This window comes from Polypterus senegalus, chromosome 3 (assembly GCF_016835505.1).
Source record: "Polypterus senegalus isolate Bchr_013 chromosome 3, ASM1683550v1, whole genome shotgun sequence".
Classification (NCBI taxonomy): Eukaryota; Metazoa; Chordata; class Cladistia; order Polypteriformes; family Polypteridae; genus Polypterus; species Polypterus senegalus.
In genome coordinates, this window is record NC_053156.1 from 265,122,446 (window position 1) to 265,148,689 (window position 26,244).

The 26,244-nt window shown below is 38.1% G+C and overlaps 1 protein-coding gene across 2 annotated transcripts in view; it reads left to right on the plus strand.

Annotated features, from left to right (window-relative positions):
- Positions 1–26,244, plus strand: part of scara3 (scavenger receptor class A, member 3) — a 100,721-nt gene that overhangs the window by 61,688 nt on the left and 12,789 nt on the right. Inside the window, exons 2-5 of one of the 2 annotated variants that reach the window (XM_039749080.1) lie at positions 1,994–2,029; positions 5,578–5,634; positions 11,157–11,276; positions 23,945–24,043. In XM_039749080.1, the coding sequence (XP_039605014.1) occupies positions 1,994–2,029; positions 5,578–5,634; positions 11,157–11,276; positions 23,945–24,043 (312 nt within the window). The remainder of the gene's footprint in view (positions 1–1,993; positions 2,030–5,577; positions 5,635–11,156; positions 11,277–23,944; positions 24,044–26,244) is intronic. The other variant, XM_039749081.1, reaches the window with a different exon arrangement.

Genomic DNA, 26,244 nt, shown 5'->3' on the forward strand with positions numbered 1-26,244 from the left:
CAAGCATGATAGGATTAGACAGACCACTTAACAGAGTCATATTAACACACGGACAGCAAGAAACTTGATTAGAAAAGAAAATAACTGTTTACTTTGTCAACCCCAACAAAAATCTGAGGGCATATCAAAATAAAGAAAAAAATATATATTTTGGGCCACATAGCTGCATGAACATTTCCTGGGAGTTACTTAACAGGGAATTAAAAGTTCAAAATAATAAAAAGGATAATTAAAACAGTTATGAAGATAAGGTTCTAAAGAAGGATACCATTTTTAATGGTCCAATGGTTGCATAGTAGCTAACACCAATGTCTCATAACTGCTGAAAACTGAGTTTGAATCCTTGCTTGGTCACTGTTTATGTGGAGTTGGCAAGTTCTTGTCATGTGTCCTTGGATTCTCTGATATTCTAGTTTTTCTACCGCATTCCAAATATATTTGTGATAGGTCAGGTCAGGTTAGGTTGGGGAGCATGCATTGGTACAGTGCATTGCTGCCCCCACCACACAACAACACAGCTTGGGATCCTGGTTAGGGACCCCCAGGCAGACAAGCAGTTCAGTCCCACCCTCCAGAAATGACCCTCTATCTGCCACAGCCAGGTGTTACGTGGATGTCCCCTTAGCCTGGTCCAGCCACTCGGATCCTCAACAATAAGGGTCCTGCGAACCGAATCACCCTCTAGGAATCACGCCACATGGCCGTAGTGCCATAACTGACGCTCCCTCACAACGCGTGTAATGTGCCTCATTCGGGACTCCATGAGCAACGTGATAAGATGACCCTAAATTTGTCTGTTGTGAGTGAGTGTGGCCTTGGTTACTTCCTGCCTTGTGCCAAGTGCTACCAGGATAGGTTCTAACTCCATATAACCGCAAAATTACTTAAACAGGTGTGGAAATGGGGATACCTTTTTCATTGCTTTTAAAGTGTTTTAAGGCACCATCTCTATATATAATCTTCATTTGGATCTTGATCTTTGTTTGTCCACGAATGAATTAAAAGAAGAAACACTAGATGGCAGTAGAGAGACAGCTAAAACATAGGCATTGCATTAAGAATCTCCTCCAGGCTTATACTACTGAAGACTGTAGTACTCCAGTCACACCTCAAAACACAGACATTCAAACTAAACAAATTGTTGTGCTTTAAATTAACTAAAGCGATCTTCATTTAGATCTTGTTCTTTGTCCGCGAATTCCACGCATGCGTAGACCACCTTCCAGTTTAGTACGTTGTTGTTACTCACGGATGTCAACAATGTGCCGGAATAACGAAAGGGGTGGTGGACAGTGTTACGCTGGCTAGCTCCTGAGGCCTGGTTAGAGAATGAGATTGCCGAAGATAAAAGGTACGTGCCTACGTAACATATGAATGAAAGAAAGACAGTGGGTAAAATGAATGACAACGTAACAGCACGTTCCGGAAATTATTATTGTTACGTTGAGCTGTGCGTCTCACAGTTGTACATGCTCAACTGTCAGTGAAGTGATCCCTATTTATGCTTTAAAGAGTCTGGGTACCTATGTGTCCCGCTTTTATAACCATTGCTCCATGTATATTGCTTTACTCTTTGGATTGCCACAAAGCAACCTGTGAGATTGAAGAAAGGTTGAGAAGACATCGTGAAAGGAAACGATAGTGTCTTGAAAACGAGACGGACTGTGAACAGACAGAAGCAGAAATGCTCCTGCACCACCACATAATTACTATTCAGACAGTGATTCGGAGTAGGCCATTCCTATCGAATCAATGTCCAAGGGTTTTCTTTTGTAATTTAGTTTACCTTATAAAAAATCATAATGCTGTTCGATGAAGGGCCCAGTTCACGACTGGCAGCCGCGTTTAAACAGGTAGCCCTTCACAGACAACTTTAACACGCGCAACATAGTTGGGTGCACATGGCTAGTATCTAACAATGGATTACTGTGAATATAGGCCATTGCTTTCTTGTTATCAGTTATTTATGTTTATTTCTATTTCTGTCTTGTAGAAAGCCACCGTGGTTATGAAAACCAGCTTTTTAAAGGTAAGGTGTCACCTTATGGATAATTCATGAATAAGCTATCAAATTTGTATTTTGGCTACAAAGCTGGTTCTCTCACACAAATATTTTACAAGTTGTTTTTACAGAGATAATATCTCTTGCTAAGAATCTGTTGTCAAATATTGCTGCTAATTTTGTAAAAAGAGTAGTGATAATAGTTATTTACCCCACTTAAACAGCTCTTGTTTATTGTGTTATAATATTGAATTCCTATTGTATTCACAATGGGATCAACACTGAAAGTGATTATAAGTAATAAAAATGGTGATTTGACAGTCTTTCCAATGTCATAGGCTCAGGCAGAACAAATTATATTAAAAATTAAATAATTAATTTAATTGATTTCACACTTCTAGAATAAATATACAATACAGTATGTATCCTAAAAAGCTAGGAGATAAAGTTAAAGGAACAGTTTGAGTAAAAGAATTCATTCAATGAAATTATCTATTATGGAAACAAGGGGATACAATTTGTATGGTACATTATATTTTCTAAATCAAAGTAAAAAAATGGAAGAAATGCCACATACATGTTAATATGTTTAGAATAGCATATCCTCCAAAAATATGAAGACCACCTTTCAGAAAAGGTCTAAGGCATCTATACAAAAAAATACACTATTCCATGCCTCAGATATGAGAATTCTGCAATCAATGTTAGGACCTAAGCATCATAACTCAGTATATAAATATATATTGATATATTTTAGAAGTCATTATATCAAACACTTTTCACTTCTTTCCTTTGTTCAAACTAATAACATGGACCTGTTTTCTTTAACATAAATATCTGTTCATAAAGGAGCACTCTGTGATTCTGTTTCAAAAAAAAAAAAATCTGAAGTCAATTAACAACCCATGTCAGTGCATCATGAAGAGAACTAAAGTGAGGGGGATAAAGAAATCTATGCTGATAAAATGTCCAAAGATGGAATCCTCAAAATCTTTCAGTAGATTATTCTGAAATGTGTTCCTTTGCTAAACTTGTTCAGATGTGCTTATTATGTGATGCTTGTCAAATTATAAAATGGCTGTGAGAACATCATGGATGTACACCTCACAACATTACCTACAGTAGAAACCATTGTGACAGAAGGAATAAAAGAGTGTCATGGGTGCACATCACCTCATTAGCAAAACAAAAATATGGTGGAAAAAATAATATATTATATTATATTATATTATATTATATTATATTATATTATATTATATTATATTATATTATATTATATTATATTATATTATATTATAGTTGTGAAGTGGGGTTCTTATCCAATGGATTCTTGGTCTTTATAAGTTTCTCTTAGGTAGATCGCTATCCTTAAAAGGAGCACTTGCTGTTGCCACACAAGGTACAATTCTTATACGACTTTCGCATTCTTGCTAGTTTTGAGGCTGCTCTTTTGTATAATGGAATACCAGCTTATACTGTTGGCGACTCATCAGCTTGTCAGTGCTGTTATAATAAAATATAATATAATATAATAGAATAGAATAGAATATAGGGTGGCATGGTGGCACAGGAATGGCAGGAACTGACCGAGTGCTTTACAAATTTGAGCTCTACAGACAACCAAGAGGCATGTGGAAAACAGCCTATCTAGAGCAAGAGTTTTTGGTTTTAAATGTTACATTTTTGGTAGTTGAAAGATTTTATATCATTTTATGAGCTTCATCCTTACTGTGAAGCAGGAAGCTGCAGATTCCTGCAAAGTACATGCAGTACTTCACCATGTCAGGACCCCAAAGAACATAGAAAGCAACAAGGAAAAAGCAAGTAATAAGAATTTCTTAAGGAAAACCAGCTGCAGTTTGCAAGAGACCTCAGACTTGAGAGAAGATTTGTTTTAGAATAAGACAATGACCTAAATCATATACCAGAGGGTCTTAAAAATAAAAAGGTAAATGAGCTGGAGTGGCCCAGCCAACCCTCACAAGAAAACAATAATATGTGGCAGGCAAAGATAATTAGTGTTCCAATCCAAGCTAAGAAAGTTTGAGCAATTTTATAGAAGCCTGTTTTTTAAATGTTTAGAAGTGTACAGCTGGTACAGACTGGTCCTAACTATGGTTGCAGTTCTGATCTCAATATGGCTGAGGACCAGGTGCAATTCAGACTGTGACTATTGTGTCTGAGAAATCTGCATGTTCTCCCGATGTTTGTGATTTTTTTTCAGTTCCCTCAGATACCAAACATGCATGTATATTATTTTATATTAAAATTCAAAATTGGCCTTATATGAGTGAGCGACATTGGGTCTATAAATAAGTCACTATAATGGGCTGGCAACTTTGTACTGGTCTAAGTAAGATCAGTAGTTGAATGGAGAATTTTTATTCCATTTTGAAAATGATAAGCTTTTCATGGCTACCAATGGAAACAATTATAATTATATTAAATGGGGATGGGGTCAATATTTTTATAGGCTCTAAATCTTCACAAGGCTGCTGTAAGGAAAGGATTTTACAGTTGTAGTTTTTCAGTAATTTTCTGAATTAAAATGATACAAAATATTCAAGAAATGAAAGGAAATTAAAATAAAAGTAGGCCTCTCTTTTGGCATATACACTTTACACTGCCATTTACTAAGCCTTACTTTATTTTTTGCTCTTTTCATTATTCACCTGTAAGGTGAAGTTATAAATAAAAAGTAAGGAATGTCTACAGAATTTCACAAAGAAAACATAGTGAATGACTTCATTCAATCTAAAATTTAATTAGTTTCTTCGTTAACCAATTATCTATAAAAGAACATAATAATTATGTTTAATAATCATACAAATGTAACCACAAGGGCTGCCACACAACTCCAGGTTCTAATAAAGGATTTTTCTATATTAGCAGCACATTCCAAATAGGTACCAGCCAAAATTGACACAGGAATGTGACAAACTATCAATTTCTTCTCTCCTTCCTTCCTCCAAGTGAGTGTTGCCTGCTGCCTCCTGTCTCTGACTCCCCAATGTGAGACTTCTTTAAAACTGGACCTGGGACTGCTCCAGGTGTCACCCTATAGACCTGTCCAAAGAGCTTCCAGATAGTGTGAAAGTAGGGCAACTTTCCTTAGCAGCACCCTCCAGTGGCACCCAAGGGCCCCGACAGGGCTGCGCTTCAGGACTCCAATTCCCATGCCACCCTCTGGGTGTCCTAACTGGGTTTAGCCCAGAGGAACACTGCCACCTGCTGTGCCCAGTCCATCCATTATTTCTATGTCCTAGTTGGGATGAAGATGGTCGGATGTTCTGGCTTGGCTAAGTCTCTGCTCCTTCTGTTCTTCCATTATGGCTTCTTGGCCATGCAAAAATCATCTAGATAGATAGATAGATAGATAGATAGATAGATAGATAGATAGATAGATAGATAGATAGATAGATAGATAGATAGATAGATAGATTTCATCCTGGCCAGGATGTCTGTCCTTCCTCCATGGCACATATGTTTTTCAATTAGAAAAAAACATTGGATTCAGGTTTAATGTATATCAATTGTAACCATGTACCTTTCTTTTGGAATTTTTTACTTTACAGAAGAGGAACTGACAGGGGAAGACGAAGAAATGCATTCCTTTAGATGTGAACAAACTGGTGAGTAAATTTAATTAACTTTCTGACATTTGTCACTGACATACAGTCCGGTATGCTGTAATATGACACCAATGGAGCAGACTAGAAGAGCCTAAGGAGATAATAAGCATAGCATGATTGGGTTGTGCTCATATTTATGAGGATAAAAAAATTGACTACCATGACAAAAAACAAAAATTTTTAAAATGTGGGCACTGAGTTGAGTTACAAGGCCTGGGATGTGGAAGACCAAAGGAATGCAAAGGATTTGTTTTCTGATTGATAGCAGAGCCAATAAATACCAGCAATAGCCAGAAGGTCAGTTAACTACTTGGCCCATCTCTTTAGCCAGGCAGTTGGAATTCAAGGTCAAAAAGAAGAAGAATCTTATATAGCCAGATCTATAATTTAGGATGTATAGATAAATTTTGTTTATTAAACAGGCTAAATTAAATTTAATAAAACAAAAAAAGCAAAAGGTCACTTATATAATAATATCCAACGAAAAAAGAAATTGTCACAGTAGGCCAGTTACAAAAGTCTGCTGTACTCCAAATGAAACACCTAACAGCCTACAATGGTCAAGTGACAACAAACAGCTAAATATATTCCACAAACGTATTTAACTTAGACCAGTACAGCTTGTTTTGTGGCAGGGTAATATTGTTGATTAATATCTCCATGCTTTCTCTCTTTTTAAAACGTTTCGGGTATTTTACCTCTTAATCTTAAATTAAGTGATTAATTTCTTACATTTTTTTTTCTAAATGCTCAAATCTTATTATATAACAATTTCTCTAACATCACTTATCTGGGATTTGTATAGTACTGTAATGTTTTCTTGTACTCTGACAACCTAAACCAAACATAGCACTGGAAATGTGACTTTATTAGTGCAACTAATTTCAAGCTTTCTGGACTTGTTTTTCCTACAGAATAGTTTATACTAGCCAACGAGCGGCGTAGCATACGCCGCATTATCAGGCCGCTTTTTAAATGATTTTTAAGCACAGAGGAAAAAATAAACATTTAAAAAAATCCGTAATTTAAAAAACCACCAAGAAAAGTAACATTGCAACAATGCACGCTACGACCCAACATACAATTGTCCGTGACTGAAAACCGGAGGTGCGCCTTCTCCTTCCAAAGCGAAGGACGGGGTTGAACGGCGCTCGTTCAGTACGCACTGCCCGCTTATGTGCCCGCCCCCAACTCCCTACCTGAGTCGCTTTTGTCTGTGTACAGTCCAGACGCACCTGTGAGTCACGTTGACTGTTAATTTTCCAAACACCGCCTCAGTCGGTTTCCACGTTGACTTTTCATTGTTCTTTGCGGTTCCGGCTGCCTTTTTATATATAATCCACCAAGTCACCCGATCATGTATGGGGGGGTTTACAAATGCAGGGACATAATCAGTGCGAGCGTATGACCTGCACGTACTGGGAATTTCATCATTCGTGGGGAACAATTTCAAGACCCGGTCTCCATCACGAATGGGGTTCAACGGCTTACCCACGCCGGGTAGACACACGTTGATCCATTCAGTGTAGCGCGCGTGCAGTACCGGACATACAAGTGCATCACAGACCTGTTAATGCTCAATCTCACGTGGCTGAAAGCCACTTGTCCCTCTAAGAATTTGGACGCCAACCGCTGTTATGTCGTGTAACTATTTAGCAGGCGGGAGTCTCGTTCGTTTTCGGAATTAATCAGCCAAATCACTCCACCAACTAAGAACTGCCATGCACCACCCCCCACAGAATCGAGAAAGAGCTATCAATCTGTCAATCCTCTCCGTGTCCGGGCCGGGTGAGGTTTCCTGTGTTGAGTCAAATGAAGCGAAAGGCTCCATACCTGGTGGTGCCCTTCCGTCAATTCCTTTAAGTTTCAGCTTTGTAACCATACTCCCCCCTGAACCAAAAGACTTTGGTTGCCTGTTGCGGGGCCTGCATTGGTGAAGCAGGTGAGACGGTAATGAAACAGAGGCACAGGGCTTATTGGTTTTTAAAGACTGCTTCCTTCATTGGGTTTTAACCAATGCACGGAACGAACCAACACACAATCGTCCGTGCGGCGCTCAGGCGCGGAGGGTGGAACGGGAGAAAAGGAGAAGGACGTCAACTCCGCTCCCTCCGTCATGCTTGTCTGCTGATTTCTCGTTCAGTATGCACTGCATATGGCGATTCACCTCCGCGAGAAACATGGCTCTATTAACAGTGAACTTGGGTTGGAGCAGCATGTGACCTCTACGACAGACGAATATAAATGACGCTGGTTTTTCTGTGTCGTCGCATCCGAGTTGGTGGCCGTGGCTCTGTGAGTTGTCGTCGTATCCAATGGTCTTGGAGTTGGTGGGCGTGGCTCCTTCATGCGTGCGCCATAGGTGTCTCACTTGTCGGCGGCTTAGTGAATCCACGCCCCTTCTGGCGTGCTTTCCATGGTTGTCTTGCCTTAGTGAATTATATACATAGATAACCAAAATGGTATCATCCTCTACTTTAAATTAGTGCGTGAACAGAAACTTCAGGGAAGTGGTTCTCATAAAGACTATTATATGACAAGGGAAAGGACTAGAAAAGATTTGAAATCCACTCTGGCCAATTGGGAACACCTAAACATGCATATCTGGGTAAATAGGGGTCAACAAGTGGCAATAATCACTGTAAATGTAAATGATACCCCTTGGTACCAAAATGCTTACCAGGCAAATGAGATCTGACAGAAAGCCAAATAAATTGTTCTAGTTGAAAAGATGGTAGCAAAGGATTCCCATGTTTGCTCCTTCCTTGGGGACCTTTTATCTAAATTATGTATAGAGAATCAGTGATGCAGGATTGCAACAAGTAAATAGTGGAAATAATAAAGATTCTAAAGTCCCTGAAGAATAAAGACATCCTTGAACTCTGGAGTACTTTTGAATATTATGTCTAAGGTAACTTGTGCCCAGGGCTTAAAGCCTGCTTTTTGCCATAACTCCTGTAAGTCTTTAATAAGAAAGTTGTTAGTGGCACGAAAGGAAGAGAGGGCAAAAGGCTGATGAAGTAAACCTGAAAGTGAGAAACTGTTTATTCATTGGTTCGTTGATTGGTTATTAGACATTTCACAGAAAATAAACCAAAATTATTTGAGTAATTTAATATTCAGTTTGCTTTATACTTTTCTCAACTTTGCAGCAAATACAGGACATTTCCGTGGGCTTGATTGTGTTTGTTCTGACGTTTGTACAGATGTTTCTTCTCTGAATGGGAAATCTCTTAGAAGACTGTCCATAAAAAGCACTTTAAGCCTCTTAGAATTATAATAATGCCTTCAAGAACATTGCATAATCCTTTCAATATGACAATATTAATTTCAGAACTACAGGAAGAGTGCAATTACATTAAGAGCCTATTTTAAAGCTAGGAGATTAACATGTATAAGGTAACTATGCTTAGAAAATCACAAAAATATTGAAATATACATGTATGCTTTAGGCTACATTTCTTGAAGCTTTTTTACTTTGAACAAAAAGTATCCTTTTCCATATTTAAGCTTGTTTATGTATTTTGGTGTCTCAGTCCGGAAGAATGTTTCTTCAGCTGTGTAAGAATTATTTGCATTAAGGTGCACTGGGACACTGAATTTAACTTTCCATTCCAAAAAAAATGTAATTTTCTTGTATTAGAGGCATACTTGTGCCTTTTTCAACTAATGCTTCTATTAACGATTGCATATCCCATCACTCTTATGAGGAACATACACAGAGAAGTGTTAATGACTTGATATTCCAACAATGAAGAAATGTAAACTATGACATCTCCATCTAAATATTAGTGACCTAAGCAGGAAGACAAGATGTCAGGTCCGGAAATGTTCAATTACAGTAATGCAGTTGTGCTAAATATTTTGAGATCTTCAATAAACATTGGCTGCATTTAAAGTTTTAATGTTTTGGTTACTATTTCTGCAATAATTATTTTCATAAAAGTCACACTCTTACATGCACCGTCATGTTTAAGAAGAATTTAATCTAAAATAATCAATCTGTGTGTGCAGCTATTTTTAGGCTTCTGTGTTGATTTTCATTGTCCCATATGATATCCCTGGTAGGTTTAGACTCCAAGAGAAAGACTCAGGCTGACTCAACACCCGCAGAAGATTATTGGGTTCTCCCATAAATATTTTATTTACACATATAGTGTAGTGTGACTTCAAAAAAGCCTCATCACATACTCATATCACTTCACTGCAAAATGTGAATCTATACAAGTCATAAATTGTGATTCTACTGTCAACACAAATATCTGTGAAATAATGAAAGGCATTGGATATAACAGTGAATAAAAAGTTTAGTACTACAGTCTCAAGGCAAGGTGAAAACATCAATAAGTGGATGAAAGTGGATTGGATCAGTAGATATTCATGAGGAGACTTTAGGAGGAAAAGGTCTTAGCAGTTCCAAGATATTGCAAAAGTTCATTTTGCAACATAGAAACATAGTAGCACTGTTTATTTTTAGCACCTCTGGCAAGTAGATGAACAGTAGAGAAGCCAAAACAGAATGTGATGTCTGGAGAGCCCAGAGACTTGTGTTAGTGAAGAGCAAACCTGTGCAGGAACCTGTAGTTCAACACTAGAGTGAACGAAAGCCAAGAGAAGTGGAACTGGTGAAGTGAGCCAGGAGTATTCCGGATAAGTTGAAAAGGCCAGATAGCAGATGTTAGGATCTCAGCCAGAAAAGTGTTGCAGTAGTTCAGTCAAGTAAGGAAAAGAGCCAAGAATAGGGATTTGTATGGATAGTGGGGAACGCTTGAATCTCATGGAGTTTATGAAAATGGAAGCATCAAAAAAGGGTAAATGAAAAAAACATATGTACACATTTCAGCAAGATAAGGGTGCAGTATACAATATTGCGCTAATTGATTGAAAACCCGGCTTGTTTTTGTCCAATGCATATTGCTTGTTTGTCTATTTAAAGTGAAAAGAAAATTGGGTAAATATTTAAAGGTGTGTATTGTATTGTAAGTTAATTATAAACTCTAAATGGCCTCCCAATGGTGCCTTGCAATAGGCTGGCATGGTGTCTCAGGTTGTCCATGGATTGGGCAAACAGGTAAGGAAGATGCACGTTTAAAGACTGATTTATTCTTTTGTTGCTGTTGTTGTTGTCGTTGTTATGTGATTTTCTTAAGTTACGCACCACAGTTACGCAATGATTTGGTTCAGATCTCTGCATTGTCATTGTCCTTCTGTCAATTGCTCATTATCCCATTTGGGTACTCTGTTTTTACTCCCACATCCCAAAGACATGCATATTAAGGGTACTGGAGACGTTAAACTGGGCTCATGTGAGTTAGTGTGGGTGTGAGAATGGATGTGATGTTGCTGGAATAGGTTTCAGCCAAATATGACTCAGAATTAGTAAGTTTAAATATGACTATGTTTTTTAACTTCCTTAATCACACACTGAAAAATAGTACAGTCATTTTTATTTTTCAAAATAAAACCCCACTAATAATCATAAAAATACTATATGATAACATGCAATTCTTTTGGTCTTTCAGGGACATCAGGAAATGCCTGCATTAGATGCCAGCAAATGCGGGCTCTTCAGATGGCTGTAAAAGTTTTATATGGCTTCTTTGCTTTTCTCTTCATAACTGTGGTGGTTCTTGCATCGTTAGGTAAGCAAGACATGTCAAAGTTTCATAAATATTCTCAGTCAATGTTGCAAAAAAGAGTGTGCATAGCCTTTAACTATAGTGAACCCCAAAAGGTGTGCACCAGCACTCCAAGAATACTGGAATATTGATTTACACTGAATTACATGCATTGTTTACATTACATTTTATAACACATAAGTCGGGACTTTAACAAGAAGTATGAAATACTGCATCAATTTATGTAAGAGGCATTTGAATGTTTAAATATGAACTATAAACAGCTTGTTTTCTATTTTTGAGAGTGAAAAATAGTTTATGTATACTGAAAATGTATTCTATTGCCATTGTTTTAATATATTAAGTGCAATCCATTGAGGCATAAAAAACAGATTTCAAAATGATTGCTGTTGTTATTCAAGAGGTAGGTATGGTAGTGCCAGGGTTAACACCACTGCCTTACAGTTGAAAGGAGGCTAGGTCCAATATACCACTGTCCATTTCATGAATATTGTTCTCTCTATGCCCCCATGGATTTTCTATAGAACATTACAGTTTCCGCTCCAATCATGCAGTTTAACCTGACTGCCTAATTTACAGGAATGAAAATCAAAAAGAAAATCTCCTTAATATCTGTTTGGTTTTCCCTAGACAAAAATGAGATTAGAAGGAAATACAATGGAGACATTTCCTATTGTCTCATGCTTCTTAGATTTTTCTCCTGAGAAATAATACCTTGGTATTCTCACAGGTATCTTCCTTTGTGCTTCAGAAAAGATCTCAACAAAGTCACACTAAGGGCTCAGTTTTTCCAAATAGTGTCTTGACGTTTTTTTGCTATTTGAAAGTAGTTGTGTGCTCAGTAATACATACCAAAATGTATGGACAGTTGTTTGTGGTAATAAAACACTTTACTGTGATTACAAAACCACACTTTTTGCTCCTGATCATATTATTAGGTGCTCTGCTTTATAGTCCTGTGTTCGAATTAGATCATACTCGTCAGGGAAGAAAAGGCAGGCAAGGTGGCAAAGTGGTTAAGACTTCAGACTTCAAACCCTGAGGTTATAGGTGCTACTGACATTGTGTGACCTTAAAAATCTCACTTCCTCTGCCTGTATTCCAACTGGAAAAAACAAAAGAAATGTTACCAATTGTATCTCAAAAGGTTGGATAAAGGCATTTGTCCAATAATAAGTAAAACATGAAATCTTGAAAGAGATTTAAAAATGACTAGAAAGGTATCTCAAAATATCTAACACGCTTTTCAAACCAAATTCTAACTTTTGACGTTGTATCTCATGTCTCCTTTTTATCTAATACTTTTCTAATAAGGGATTTTAGGAGAAACATCTGTGACAAAGCTGATTCTTAAATGAAACTTTAATGAGAAACTCTTTTAAGTCTCATGAGTCATCAAAGATCGACCTTTTAGCAGTAAAATTTTCCTACGGGGACCCTGTATTATCATCAGCAGTGTGTTTGCCTGTCAAAGGAATGTCAACCTCGTCGAGAGGCTTACCTACCTCGACATCGAAATTCATGTCTCTGGTGACTCTTCCTATGAAGTCAGTAGATAGTTCATGAGAGAATGGAGGGTTGTCATGAGGTCACTGGAAAGGGATGTGTGATGCTCCCCATATCTCTGCAAAAAGATGAAGGTGTCGAATGACCAGTTGCTCATGAAGTACCAAATAAGGCACATTGCCTGCATTGTGAGGGAGTGTCAGTTACAGCATTATAGCCATGAGGCAAGATTCCCAGAGGGTCATCAGGCTCATAGGATACTCATTGTTAAGGACCCAAGTGGCTGGACCAGGCCATGGGGTCACCCACGTAACATCTGGCTTCAGAAAATTGATGGTCATTTCCAGCGGGTGGGACTGGACCGCATATCTGCCTGGGCGGCTACCAACCAGGATCTCAAGCTGTTTTATTGTGTGGTGCGTGCTGCAACACACTGTAAAAGTAAATGCTCCCCAACCTCACCTGACCTGACCTGTCCCTGTATGAGTGTGTGGACATGTGCATCTAGGATTTGCTCCTGCCTTCTCCCCATACTGTGGGATTAGATCAGCCTCCCAAAGATCCTGTAATTAAAAGGCACATTTAAGAATTATAGAGATGATTTCATCTGCCATTGTATTTTGCTACATAAAACACACAAAACGGGGTGACTTGCCTGTTAAATTCATAATGTCATGTCATTAAAGGGTTTATTGTCACACATTGCAGGGCTTTAGAAAAGGTTATGGTCTATGTTTGAGGTCTATAACACATCAGTGTTTTACTTTACTTACTGTTTTTATGCTAGGGCTGGTCAACTTGTTCTGAGATTTTGCATTAATTGACATGATCTCCCTAAAACATATACCTCTTATATTATGTTCATCAATTAGATAAATAACAATATGAATACATTATTACCCAATGAATTTTGAATTAAAGTTGCATATTTTGCATTTCATAGTTTGTGTTAGAGCTAACTTGCATGCTGAAATCATAAAGTCCACAGTAACATTTACAGAAATTCCACAATTCATTCAAGCTTTATTGCTTTCCACCCATTTGGGAAGTCATGTAATTTAATTTCATTAATGCTATAATTCATTTTTTATACTTATATATGCCCGGCACCCGACTCCTGAAGTTATGCCCGCTGCCTCTGTTTCAGACTAGCGCAAATAAATCACTACCGTAAACTAACTATGATACATAGCACAATGAGATTAGTCACAAAATTAACTGGAATGTTCAAGAAAATTATAGAAAAAACCAAATCTATATCCGTTAAGTAATTATCTCGTGAAAAGCGAACAGACAGACAGACAGTGAATTTTATATATATAAAGAGATGTACTGAAACTTAGATATTGTAGTGGAGACCACAGTCAATACTGGTGGTGCAGATGGAAAATAGAGTTTTTGGACTACAGCTAGCCCATACCAGATCTTGTTAGCAAGTGAAAATGAATACTATGCTACGTGTTTGTCCTTCAAGTGTGCTAAGTGCTCTAGAAGAGCAAAAGACAAGTGGAGAAAGATATCTGGAACCCATTGAAGGCATACCAACAGCACCTCCTGACCATTTGTGGGAACACAGTTCAATATGGGAATTTGTAGGACTGAAATGTCCCTGTAAAACTGTGTGGTAACAGGAAGATTCAGTCTTACAAAGTTTATAGAAGATGGGATGCAGGAATTCCCTAGAGAGGTAAGCCTTTTGTTTTTGATGCATTAATAGAATTACTGCTGAAGTGAAACTGCAGGAGGTGTCATGTAGAGGTGAGGTTAAAGCCATCTAACGGCCATAGGGGTATTTGATTATGGTTTTAATGAGTTGATGTCACTAAACTGGTAGGACGTAATGAATGGCCACTTTTTAGATGGTATAGTGGGTGAGGTTAACGTCAGCTAAGCTCATGGGGTAATTGAGTATAGTGTTGATTAGTGGATGACACTCAACTTGTTTTCCAACTCAAATGAGAAATCATTTGTAACAGTCGAAGCCCTTATTGATCAAGAAACATTTTTATGGTTCTTGCATTTTAGGTGTTTTGCTTGTTATCATTCCACACCATTAATGGCTCATTTTAATCTTAAACAGGTGCATTTAACTGCTCCTCCTTAGCAATAACATTCAAATGGCAAAGGGACTAGCAGATCTGCATCTAAATTGTTTCCATTTACACATGTGTTCTCATTGTGAGTGATCCCGTTTAAGAAAATATTAGGAAGGAAACTGAGGAAAAAAAGTGAAGGAAAGAGAATTAATGATCTGCTTCAGGCTACAAATAATTTGGATATCTTTGGAAAGGAAAATATCTGTGATATAGGACTGACATGACATGCCAGAATGAAACCACTAACAAAGTCATACAATTAAATAAAGTTCTGCTATTGGCAATGACTGGTTTCTTATTAAGCAGTTAGGATTGAACAAAAACCTGTAGTTCCTACAGCCTCCAGGACTGCCTTTGTCTACCCCAGAACTAGACTAAAATCACTGCCCAAATCACTTTCTGAAAGCATATTGTTCTCTGGGGTTAGAAATTCAATGGTGGCACTATAGTTGATTTACAGTTTTCAGCTTCCATGCTGACAGACATAGTCCTGAACCAAGGAGCATACATTATAAATAACAAATGCTGGAAACTTTTAATTGATGTATTTTAATACATGGGAACTAATATTTGACTATATAAAAAATTACTACCCAATGAGTAACCCTTCCAGAGGTTTCAGATCTTTTTGATCAGCCCTTGTGTGTCTTCACACTTGGAAACAGACCTCTTTATCACATAACATGCACAACTCCTGACATCTCTTTAATAGCAAAAAGTTATTAAAAAAATTCAAACCTACAGTACAGCTCACTGCGGTGTCTTGTGATTATATCTGTACTTTGGGTAAACTGAACCTCCACAGCTGACATAACTCTGTTATAGACAAGGAAAAAAACAAGTTAAGAAAAACAGAATAGACTCACAATCAAAACATCACAATTTTATCTTTAATAAATCTTTCTTACCTTGGAACAGAAATTCTTGGATAGCATTTAACGGTTTGTCCATAATTTTGGACTAATATATGCATATTTGGTTACACAGATGGAAAACTGCCTTCTTATTTCTACAGATTAGGTTAAACATGTTTCTATAATAGTTTCAAAATCTGTTCTCACGGTTAGAGCTCTAATGATTATATTTCACATTATCCTAAATTATTATATTAAACATCCTCCTGAATTTGGCCAGTGCTCTGAATTTTATTTAGTTACAGCTCAGACAGCGGTCAGCCTAAACTAATCATTGGTTAGGCAGAAATATAAACCAGTGTCTACTTCCTGGTTGATCCAGATTTGGGATGAAATCAGACCAGCTTGTGTTACCTATAATACCACTAAAATTAAATTTGTACAGGCAGTACAAAACTAATGTTCTACAGAAGTGATCCTGTTTTTATTAAAGTCAGGTCTTGGCTCCTACTCTTTGAAAAGTATTACTAAAGACTCATGGCTGAAAAATTGTGGCTCTGTGAATGAACTCTTACTCCATAGTAACCTGTTTGGTATTCACAAGGAGCAATATTTATATCTCAAGTTCTCAGTTCTCCTACTCTGCTACAGAAGCTTCTTATTTATTCAGCCAAATGTCCTCCTGTTCCAACAAAGCAGGTTAACTATTCCATCAAAGTCTTCTGTATACTAATGCTGGGGAATGTTACTTCTCAGTTACATTACAATAACATACAATACAACACAGTTTATTTTTTGTATAGCCCAAAATCACACAAGAAGTGCACACAATGGGCTTTAACAGGCCCTGCCTCTTGACAGCTGCCCAGAAGACAAGAAAAAACTCCCAAAAAAAACCTTTGTAGGGAGAAAATGGAAGAAACCTCAGGAAAGGCAGTTCAAAGAGAGACCTCTTTCCAGGTAGGTCTCATTACTCACAAAAAAAGTAACTAAATATGTTATATTGTTACTTATAAAACATAATGTTTTACACAGTGCATTAGTTTTGTGTTATGTTTTTTTCTTTTGTACGAAAAATTGCACATTTCAGTGGTCATCATTTGTTAATTAAACCTTAGCCCTTATATGAACCCTCATAAAACTGATCAGAGAAACAGCCATATTTGATTAATTTATTGTGCGTTATAAATGTGTTTAGTCTTTCATGTGCTGTGAAGTAAATAACATTCATCCCTTTTTCCATCCACACCCTGAACCCCTAAAGATTCATAGTATGAACACTGGCCACTCTGCCACCCAGTCACACTGTTTCAAAATATCTACCACAAATAGACTAATTCTTTATTTATAGGTTTGTGTGCATATATTGCATGCTGCACGCTCTTTTCTGCTTGGCTGTGAGACTGAGCCCTGTAAAGGACTGGTGTGCCGGTCCACCACGTTTGCTTCTTGTCTTACACCTAGTGGTGTTGTGATAGTCACTGGATCCCTGTGTCTCTAAACTAGGCCTATTAAATTTATCCCTCAGAACATGAAGAATTAAATGTATGCTAATAACTTTTGTTCAGTTCTTTCACTTAATTACCAGCTATGCAAGTGCCTAAACTATTCCTCAGCTATCAGCAGATGGCAGAATTGTGTGCACGTGTAGAATGTTACGCCAACAACAGGACACAACATCTTCGCAAAAAAACTCAGTATTTCTGTGAAATAGTGCAGTGATTTTTGAGTTTTTATTTTGGAGTGGCAGGAATAAGCTTCTATAATAAGTAATGTGTAAAACATAATCTGACTATGTAATGCACAATATTTTCAATGCATTAACTCAATACCTCTATCCACTGGTATGTATAATTGAACAGTGAAGACAGGGGCAACCTTATAGCTTTACCTTCTATTTCCTATTTTAATATCCAGGTCAAAATGTTTTTATATGCAGCATTAAAGGACAGTGGTATATAAAGTAACTCTCCTCATCACAGCATGGTGTTCAGGTGTATGTCTTCCCAATTTTTGTGAAAGTAGAATTTCCTTCTGCTTTTCAAAGGTGTGCAGGTTAGTTTGGTGACTTCACATCTGCCCAATACAAGATGTATTTTAGTTCCATTTTAGCCTGGTTTCTGTCTTCTCCCTAATGCCGTTAGGATAAACTTTGGGGCCCAACAACCCAATAACAGAATGATTGGGTTAAGAATATGAAAGGACAAAAGGTTTACCATGCCATGCAAAAATTAACAAGTCCAAATAGTATCATAATGTCATGACTCAGCATTAAAAAAATAAAAAATAAATTTAATTAAAAATAAATAAAAAAGGTTTAGTAAAGACCAATAATGTGCTGCAGAGTCACTTTGCTTTTATTTAGTTATAGGAAGACAAAAAATACAGTAAAAGGCACTGAAAAAAGACCGTGACAGTCTAAATAAAGAATCCCAAAGGCAGATGCTATAGCGATGAGTCCTCTATTGTTTTCTTTGCTCACCTGTGTCCTGTGCATTGTGATTCGCCCAATATAGAAGGGCAGAATCTCTAGAAACACCCCTCCATAAAGGAAACTTTATCTATTAATCCAAGTTACAAATCACATAATGCAAAGTTCAAATTAAAAACCCAATATTAAAAAACAAAATTCAAAACAACATTCAACATCCAAAACACTAAGTTCAAGTCTTGAAATTCAAAAAAAAAAAAAAAAAAAAGCAAAAGAAAGGATATGCCCTTGAATTTCTTACATCCCAGAAATGTATCTGGAATCTCATAACCAACTTCAGTGCTTCAGTGACTTACAAGTTGCATGGGGCACAAGAACTTGCCAGCATTGGCTGGGAAAAGGCATAGCACTGGATTGCTCAATCTCGTCCTCTTCATCCTTTTCACCGTAGGTTTGGAGATCACTCCAATCAACAGCAGACAGAAGGCCTGAGGAGCTAACTCAAAATCGGGTCTGAGTTTACCAGGATTACAGAGTTGCATAGATGATGTTACAAGAATTCTCCTGAGAGATGACTGACTGTATGGGTCAGATATTGACTTGTAGATAAAAAGTGGTAGCATCAAGCCTGTTTTACCTTCCCCGGTGCTGAATGCACAAGGGAAGTAAAAAAAAAAACCAATATTCTCACTCCATTGCCCCGTTCCCCCAATTGGGGATGGGCTTTGCTCAGGATATATGAGTGGATGATACTGTCATCAATTGTGTTCCTTGTAGGCAACCTGAAGAGGATCCAGTGCTGTTAGTAGAGAAGCAGCCTATCTGGAGCCAAAGAAGATGTTACATAGCTGAGCTTTCTGACAGACACATGGCACCCATGTCATACACCAAGTCTCAGAAGGTCTACAAAGGATAGATCAAGACACAAGGCCTGGTGATATCAGTTCACCTTATACCAGAGACTAATGTGGCCCTTTAAGCTTTGTGAAGTCACATCATCAATAACACTGAGGATGGATGCCAAGGCCAACAACTGCATAAAGAAATGGCCGAGCCTGCAATGGTGTCTGTCTGATGTGGACCTGTTTGGAAGGAGCATCCTCCTATTCCCACTGAGGTCAATTAGCATGTGGTACAAACAGAAGAAAGCAAGGCTAATGCTGGAATGAGAGGGTCACCAGACTAGTCTGCAAGGAATACCAAACCCCTGGTCCAAACAAACTGTAATTGGATGGCTGAGCTAGACATTGCCCCAGGCCATTAACAGACTGAAACACCAGGAGGTGTTGGATAGAACCCAAACAGGGAGAAAGAATTTCAGTTAAGCAACAGCCCCTGTGGCGTGGAACTCAGCCACAACAAAAGAGCGGAAAGAGCTGGTAATCTCAGAAGTACTTAGAATGGAAGAGTTTATTATTATAGCATGAAAGCAGTAAGGCAGCATTGAAAAGAAGGCTGGACAGTCTGGGAGAGGGTGGTCAAATGAGAACTGAACTGGAAAGACACATTGCAAATACTGCAAGCTAGATAGCTTTTCCTCATTAGAGTCACATATAACATTCTTCCAAGTTCCACCAACCTGTGCCTTTGGTGTAGCTCCACTGAAAATGACCTGCTATTCAATGCCCGCCCCAAACCCAAGACTACAGCATATCCTATCCAGCTACAAAATTGTGCTGGTACAAGTTGTTAAAGATGACAACCCAACTAAGTGATAAAGAAATTGAGAGAGATCCTGGAGACAAGCAGACAAGGGACAAACAGAGTCCACTCTTCTCAACACCTGCACCTGATCTCCTACATTAGACAAGGAGTGGGGGCTGCCAGCACTAGTAGGAATCAATTCTTGCGCCAGAAAGCAGCTAGAACATAACTGTCAGCACCGATTTTCAAAGGAGATTACTATAGCTTATTTCTAGCTAGATATCTTACTCTTGTCTACAGACACAAGGATAGCCATACTTGTAGAGCACTGTTTCATAGAAGGAAGGGTTTGAGGCCACACATGAGACGAAAAGAGAGAAGTGTACAGGTCTAAATGACATAAGTATAGAGAACAGAATGGAGGGGATTCATCTATCCCACAGAAGTAGGTGGTTGAGATTTTGTAGGATCATTCATTTAACGTTTATTAAGAAGCATTAGAGTGCCAGCGACCCAAAATGAGGAAGGCCCTGAAGGAGGTGGTTATGGAAGCAGAGATGGGGAGTTACTGGCTGTGACTAAGAAGGAAGAAAAGATGTCACATGGAGTAGAAAGAGATCACAAAACCACAAGATGTATAAAACAGGAGAAAAGCATTAGTGAAACATATTTACTAAAACTAATGCCATTTCAATGATGCAGTGGCCACATGTTGGTTTAAAAAGCCTTTTAAGCAATTAGTGGTCATATCCCATTACAGTTAATAGATTTAATAACATCATTAACGTGGACATAAGGTAAGCAACTACACTAACACTGTCAGTAAGTGATTCATATATGAATAACAATCAATAAAGAGAAAATTAAAAGTTAGAAAATGAAAGGGAACATAAAAACGTATATTAAAAATATCAAGGGTGAGACCACTGTGTAGCTAGTGGTGAGTGCCTGTCTAAAACAACCCACTTCTAAAAAGCAGAAAAAAACATCAGAGATAAGAAAACTAAAAAGAAAATGAAGCCTAAAATAAATGCACCAAAATTAAAAAAAAAAAAAAAAGTACAGCACAGCAGAATGCAAGCTAAAAAGAATCTCTGTGTAACACTCCCTCCCTCAAGTTTATTTAGGTGTTACAAATTGTTACCCCTTAATGTTTAGTAAGATAATGGAACATAACGTTGTAATATAAGGTATTCTGTTCAGCACTACCTCCTTCACTGCCATCATGGGCTGTCTCATTTGAGGCCACATGATTCCTCAAGTGCCTTTTCATTTTCAGACCATCCTTTTTTGTCAACAGGAAGACAATAGAGAGCAAAGGATGGAGAGGACAGAACATAGATTTGTATAAGTCACTCCCAAATGGAGCCTCCAAAAGTGAATGTCACAAGACATTTTATTCAAGGATTGGACTCCTTTCTACCATGACTGATTTAACCTTTTTGCATGTTATTCTCATTTTCAATAACTAAAAATACTATATTAGATTTAGTCCCACTCCCACGGTAATTTTAACATTTTCAATGAATGAAAGATTAACAAGAGACAGTTGGAAAAGGTGTGGTGTTCTCTGTAATATAAACTTCATGTACTATAACCCTAACCTGGAAAAATATCCACCTCTTCAACTCACCAACTTAACAAACATATTCAAAAAGATATAACACATACACACACAAAAAAGTAAAATCAAGAGCTGGAGTTATGGATAATTGATGTGAATTGCCAAAATGTGAAATTTACGCAGAAAACTAGAGAGAAATGGCTATCGATATATACACAAGACAATATATGAAATATCAGCAACATTAATGCAAGTATCAGTTATGGACATATAGCCTTGAAAAGCACATGTGCGGTTCTGATGCTCAGATGTTCGCAGTACAGTGAAGTGGTGCAAATACACTGTGTGCACAATTATTAGGCAAGTGAGTATTTTGACCATATCATCATTTTTAATGCGTATATTTCAACTCCAAGCTGTATTAACTTGAATGCTTATTGGATTTAAGCACGTCAGGTGATGTGTATTTGTGTAATGAGGGAGGGTGTGGCCTAAGGAGATCAACACCCTATATCAAGGTGTGCAGAATTATTAGGCAGCTAGTTTTCCTCAGGCAAAATGGGCCAAAAAAGAGATTTAACTGACTCTGAAAAGTCAAAAATTGTTAAAAGTCTTTCAGAGGGATGCAGCACTTTTGGAATTGCTAAGATATTGGTGTGTGATCACAGAACCATCAAACATTTTGTTGCAAATAGTCAACAGGGTCGCAAGAAACGTGTTGAGAACAAAAGACATAAATTAGCTGCCAAAGATTTGAGAAGAATCAAACGTGAAGCTACCAGGAACCCATTATCCTCCAGTACTTTCATATTCCAGAGCTGCAACCTACCTGGAGTGCCCAGAAGTACAAGGTGTTCAGTGCTCAAAGACATGGCCAAGGTAAGGAGGGCTGAAACCCAACCACCACTGAACAAGAAACATAAGTTGAAACGTCAAAACTGGGCCAAGAAATATCTGAAGACAGATTTTTTTCAAAGGTTTTATGGACCGATGAGATGACAGTGACTCTTGATGGACCAGATGGATGGACCTGTGGATCAGTAATGGGCACAGAGCTCCACTCCAACGTGGAGGTATGACCTGGTATTTTAAAGATGAGCAAGTTGGACCTTTTTGCATTGAAGATGAACTCAAAATCAACTCCCAAACCTACTGCCAGTTTTTCGAAGACACTTTCTTCAAACAGTGATACAGGAAAAGACCATGATTTTTATGCAGGCCAATGCTCCATCACTTGCATCGAAGTTCTCCACTGCGTGGCCAGCCAGTAAAGGCCTTAAAGATGAAGGAATAATGACATGGCCCCCCTTCCTCATCTGACCTAAACCCTATCGAGAACTTGTGGGCACTTCTTAAACGCTAGATTTACGGGGGAGAAAAACAATACACCTCTCTGAAGAGTGTCTGGGAGGCTGTAGTCACTGCTCCACAAAAAGCTGATCGTCAACAGATCAAGAAACTGACAGACTACATGAATGGAAAGGCTTATGACTGTTATTGGAAAGAAGGGTGGCTATATTGGTCATTCATTGATTGATTTATTTTTTTTGAAATGTCAGAGATGTTTATTTGTAAATTTTGAGGTGTTTGTTTATTATTCTCACTATAACAGATGAAAATAAACAAGTGAGATGGGAAAATTTTCATTTTTCCTTTAGTTGCATAATAAATCTGCACACTAATAGTTGCCTAATAATTGTGCGCACATATGTATTCCCCTGATGATGTTCACACTCACATTTCCGTTGTGAAACATTCAGGTTTCAGGTTTATTAACATTTTGGATTGACTGATAGCACTGTGTTTGTTCCATATTAAAATTAATCCTCAAAAATACAACTTGCCTAATAATTCTGCACTCCCTGTAATAGCTCTGACATATTAGATGTTTTGAAAATAAAAAAATATCTCTCACAATTTTTATAGCCAGCATATAAATTAGGCATTCAACATACAGTATATGTAATGATTTTTGTATTATGTCATATTGTTAAATAGTACACTTGTATGAATGATCCACCTTCACCAAAGTGTTGCCTGAGGAGATCATCTTGTCTACTCACCCCACATGCTGGTCCTGGCTTTCACAACAACACCATTTGATTTTTTGATTTTGTCTCCATCGCTTGGTCCGTGTCCCTTGCCTTATTAGCAACTCTAACAGAACACCTTTATATAATGTGTCTTTAAAAATGTAAAAAGTTCATGTGATTTTACACACCAATCTATTTGAGCATGCTTGTCAAAGCTTAAGTTAGCATTGTTTTCATGTTATTATTTTTCATTTCTACTTAATATTTAATATAGGTCTTATAGATTTATAACATCACCAGTGTCATTGTACATCATAATGGTTGGAGATTCTCCCTGTGCTGGGGCATGCATGCAAACTTGTTGACATGTGACATAGTGGTGGCTGTATTATTTAAGGACAATGTATTTACTTACAGGTTATGGAAAACATAATGAGCGGCAAATGGAATATAAACCTTTTGGTTCAAATAATGTTAAGTAAGAACAGAAAAAGATTTCAGTAAGAATATTAAGTGATTAAATATTCATTTTCTTTTGAACAGTATTTAGGAAAGTGGATTCTTTCTCAGATGATCTTGTCAAATCAGAATCATTTTATGAGAAAAAAATCATCACAGTGCAGGAGACGATCCAGGGACTTGGTAAGAGAGATACCATTTTTTCTTAATGTCACAACAGTATATAGCATGATTCTTTTACTGTCATGACTGGTCTACTTAGACAATTTTACTATTGAAATTATTGCCACATCAGCTGCAAAATATTTCCAAATGTTGCCAGAGAATATTTGTCTCATTCCATGAATAAATTACATAGTGATTCAAGAGAGGAAACGGTCTTAACAAAATATAGGCTAGACCTTCAGAAATTAGAAAATGCAGGGGTGGTCTGGCAGAGTGAGGGCAGCCTGTCATCTCAGTGTTTTTATTTGGACATCAATGGAAGGAACTCACTCGAGACCAAGAGTATACAGTATGAGTGTAACTAGATAATTATTTTATTAATAGCAAGGCAAAATGCCCAAAAGGAAAGTCTGTATGTTTCAATTGCATTGTGCATTCACAAACCTCTGTTCACATCATATCTTCCTGTCCTTTGCATCTTGCTCTGTTACACCCCTCACCTTCATGTTTTCTCTCACTACATCCACAAACCGTCCTTAGGCCATCCTCTTTTCTTACCTGGCAGCTACGCCCTTCTCCCAATACACCCAGCATCTCTCATCTGCACATGTCCATAACCAATACAATCTCCTCTCTGACTTTGTCTCTACTCATGTCTAATCCTGCCTATCTTTGTTACACCCAATGTACATCTTAACATCTTTAACTCTACCACCTCCAGTTCTGTCTCTTGTTTTTTGTTCAATGCCACCGTCTCCAACCCATAACTGGTCTCACTATTGTCTTGTAGACTTTCCCTTTCACTCTTGCTGATATCCGTCTGTTACAAATCACTCTTGACACTTTTCTCCATCCATCCCACCCTACCTGCACTCTCATCTTCATCTCTCCTTCACAATCCCTGTTACTCTATACTGTTGATCCCAAGTAGTTAAACTCACCCACCTTTGCCAACTCTACTCCCTGCATCCTCACCATTGATCTGACCACCATCTCATTTACACACATGTATTCTGTCTTGTTCTTACTGACCTTCATTCCTCTCCTCTCTAGAGCATATCTCCACCTCTCCAGGATGTCCTCGACCTGCTCCCCACTCTTGCTACAGCTGACAATGTCGTCTGTGAACATCATAGTCCATGGGGACTCCTGTCTAATCTTCTCTGTCAACCTGTCCATCATCATTGCAAATAAGAAAGGGCTCAGAGCTGATTCCTGATGTAATCCCACTTCTACTTTCTGCATCTCTTTATCACAAATCTTCTTCAACAAACTCTTTCTCTGTATCTCTCCTGTACTTCTCCATTCCTTCACCAGGTTTTCTTATCCTTCTTCCTCTGTCCAGATGTCACACCAAGCACACTTCTTGTTGGCACCCTTCCTTCTTGTGCTGTAGTTGCCCAGCTATCTGGTAACTCTTCACTGTCACCCAGTGCCTGTCTTACCCCCTCCATGAACTCAGCCTTACTGTCTTCCTTTTCCAACTTCCACCAATTGATCCATGGCTCTGTCCTCACTCTCCTCCTCTTGTTGATTTCCAGCTTCATCTTACAGACCACCATTCTATGCTGCCTAACTATACTTTCCCCTGATACAACTTTGCAGTGTCCAGTCTTCTGCAGACTGACCCTCCTGTATTGTATATAATCTACCTGTGTGTATTTTCTTCCACTCTTGTACATCATCCTGTGTTCCTCCGTCTTCTTAAAATAGGTATTCACCTCAGCCAAGTCCATCCTTTTCACAAAATCCACTATCATCTGACCTTCTGCATTCCTCTCCTTGACACCTTGCCTACCCATCTCTACTCTGTTCCCTTCACAAACATGTCCATTGAAATCCACTCCAATCACCGCTCTCTCTCCCTTGGGTACACTCTCCACCCCTTCATCCAACTCACTCCAGAAATTTTCATTTTCATCCATCGCACACCCAACTTGCGGGGCATATGCTCTAACAACATTCATCATCACATCCTAATTTTCCATCTTCATAATCATCATTCTGTCTGACACTGTTTTCACCTCCAAAACACTCTTGGCATGCTGTTCCTTCAGGATAACCCCTACACCATTTCTCCTCCCATCCACACCATCGTAGAATAATTTGAATCCACCTCAGATACACCTGGCCTTACTCCCCTTCCACCTGGTCTCTTGATTCAATGTAATACAATAAAATGTAAAAACTTTCAAAAGGGTAAATACTTTTTATAGGCT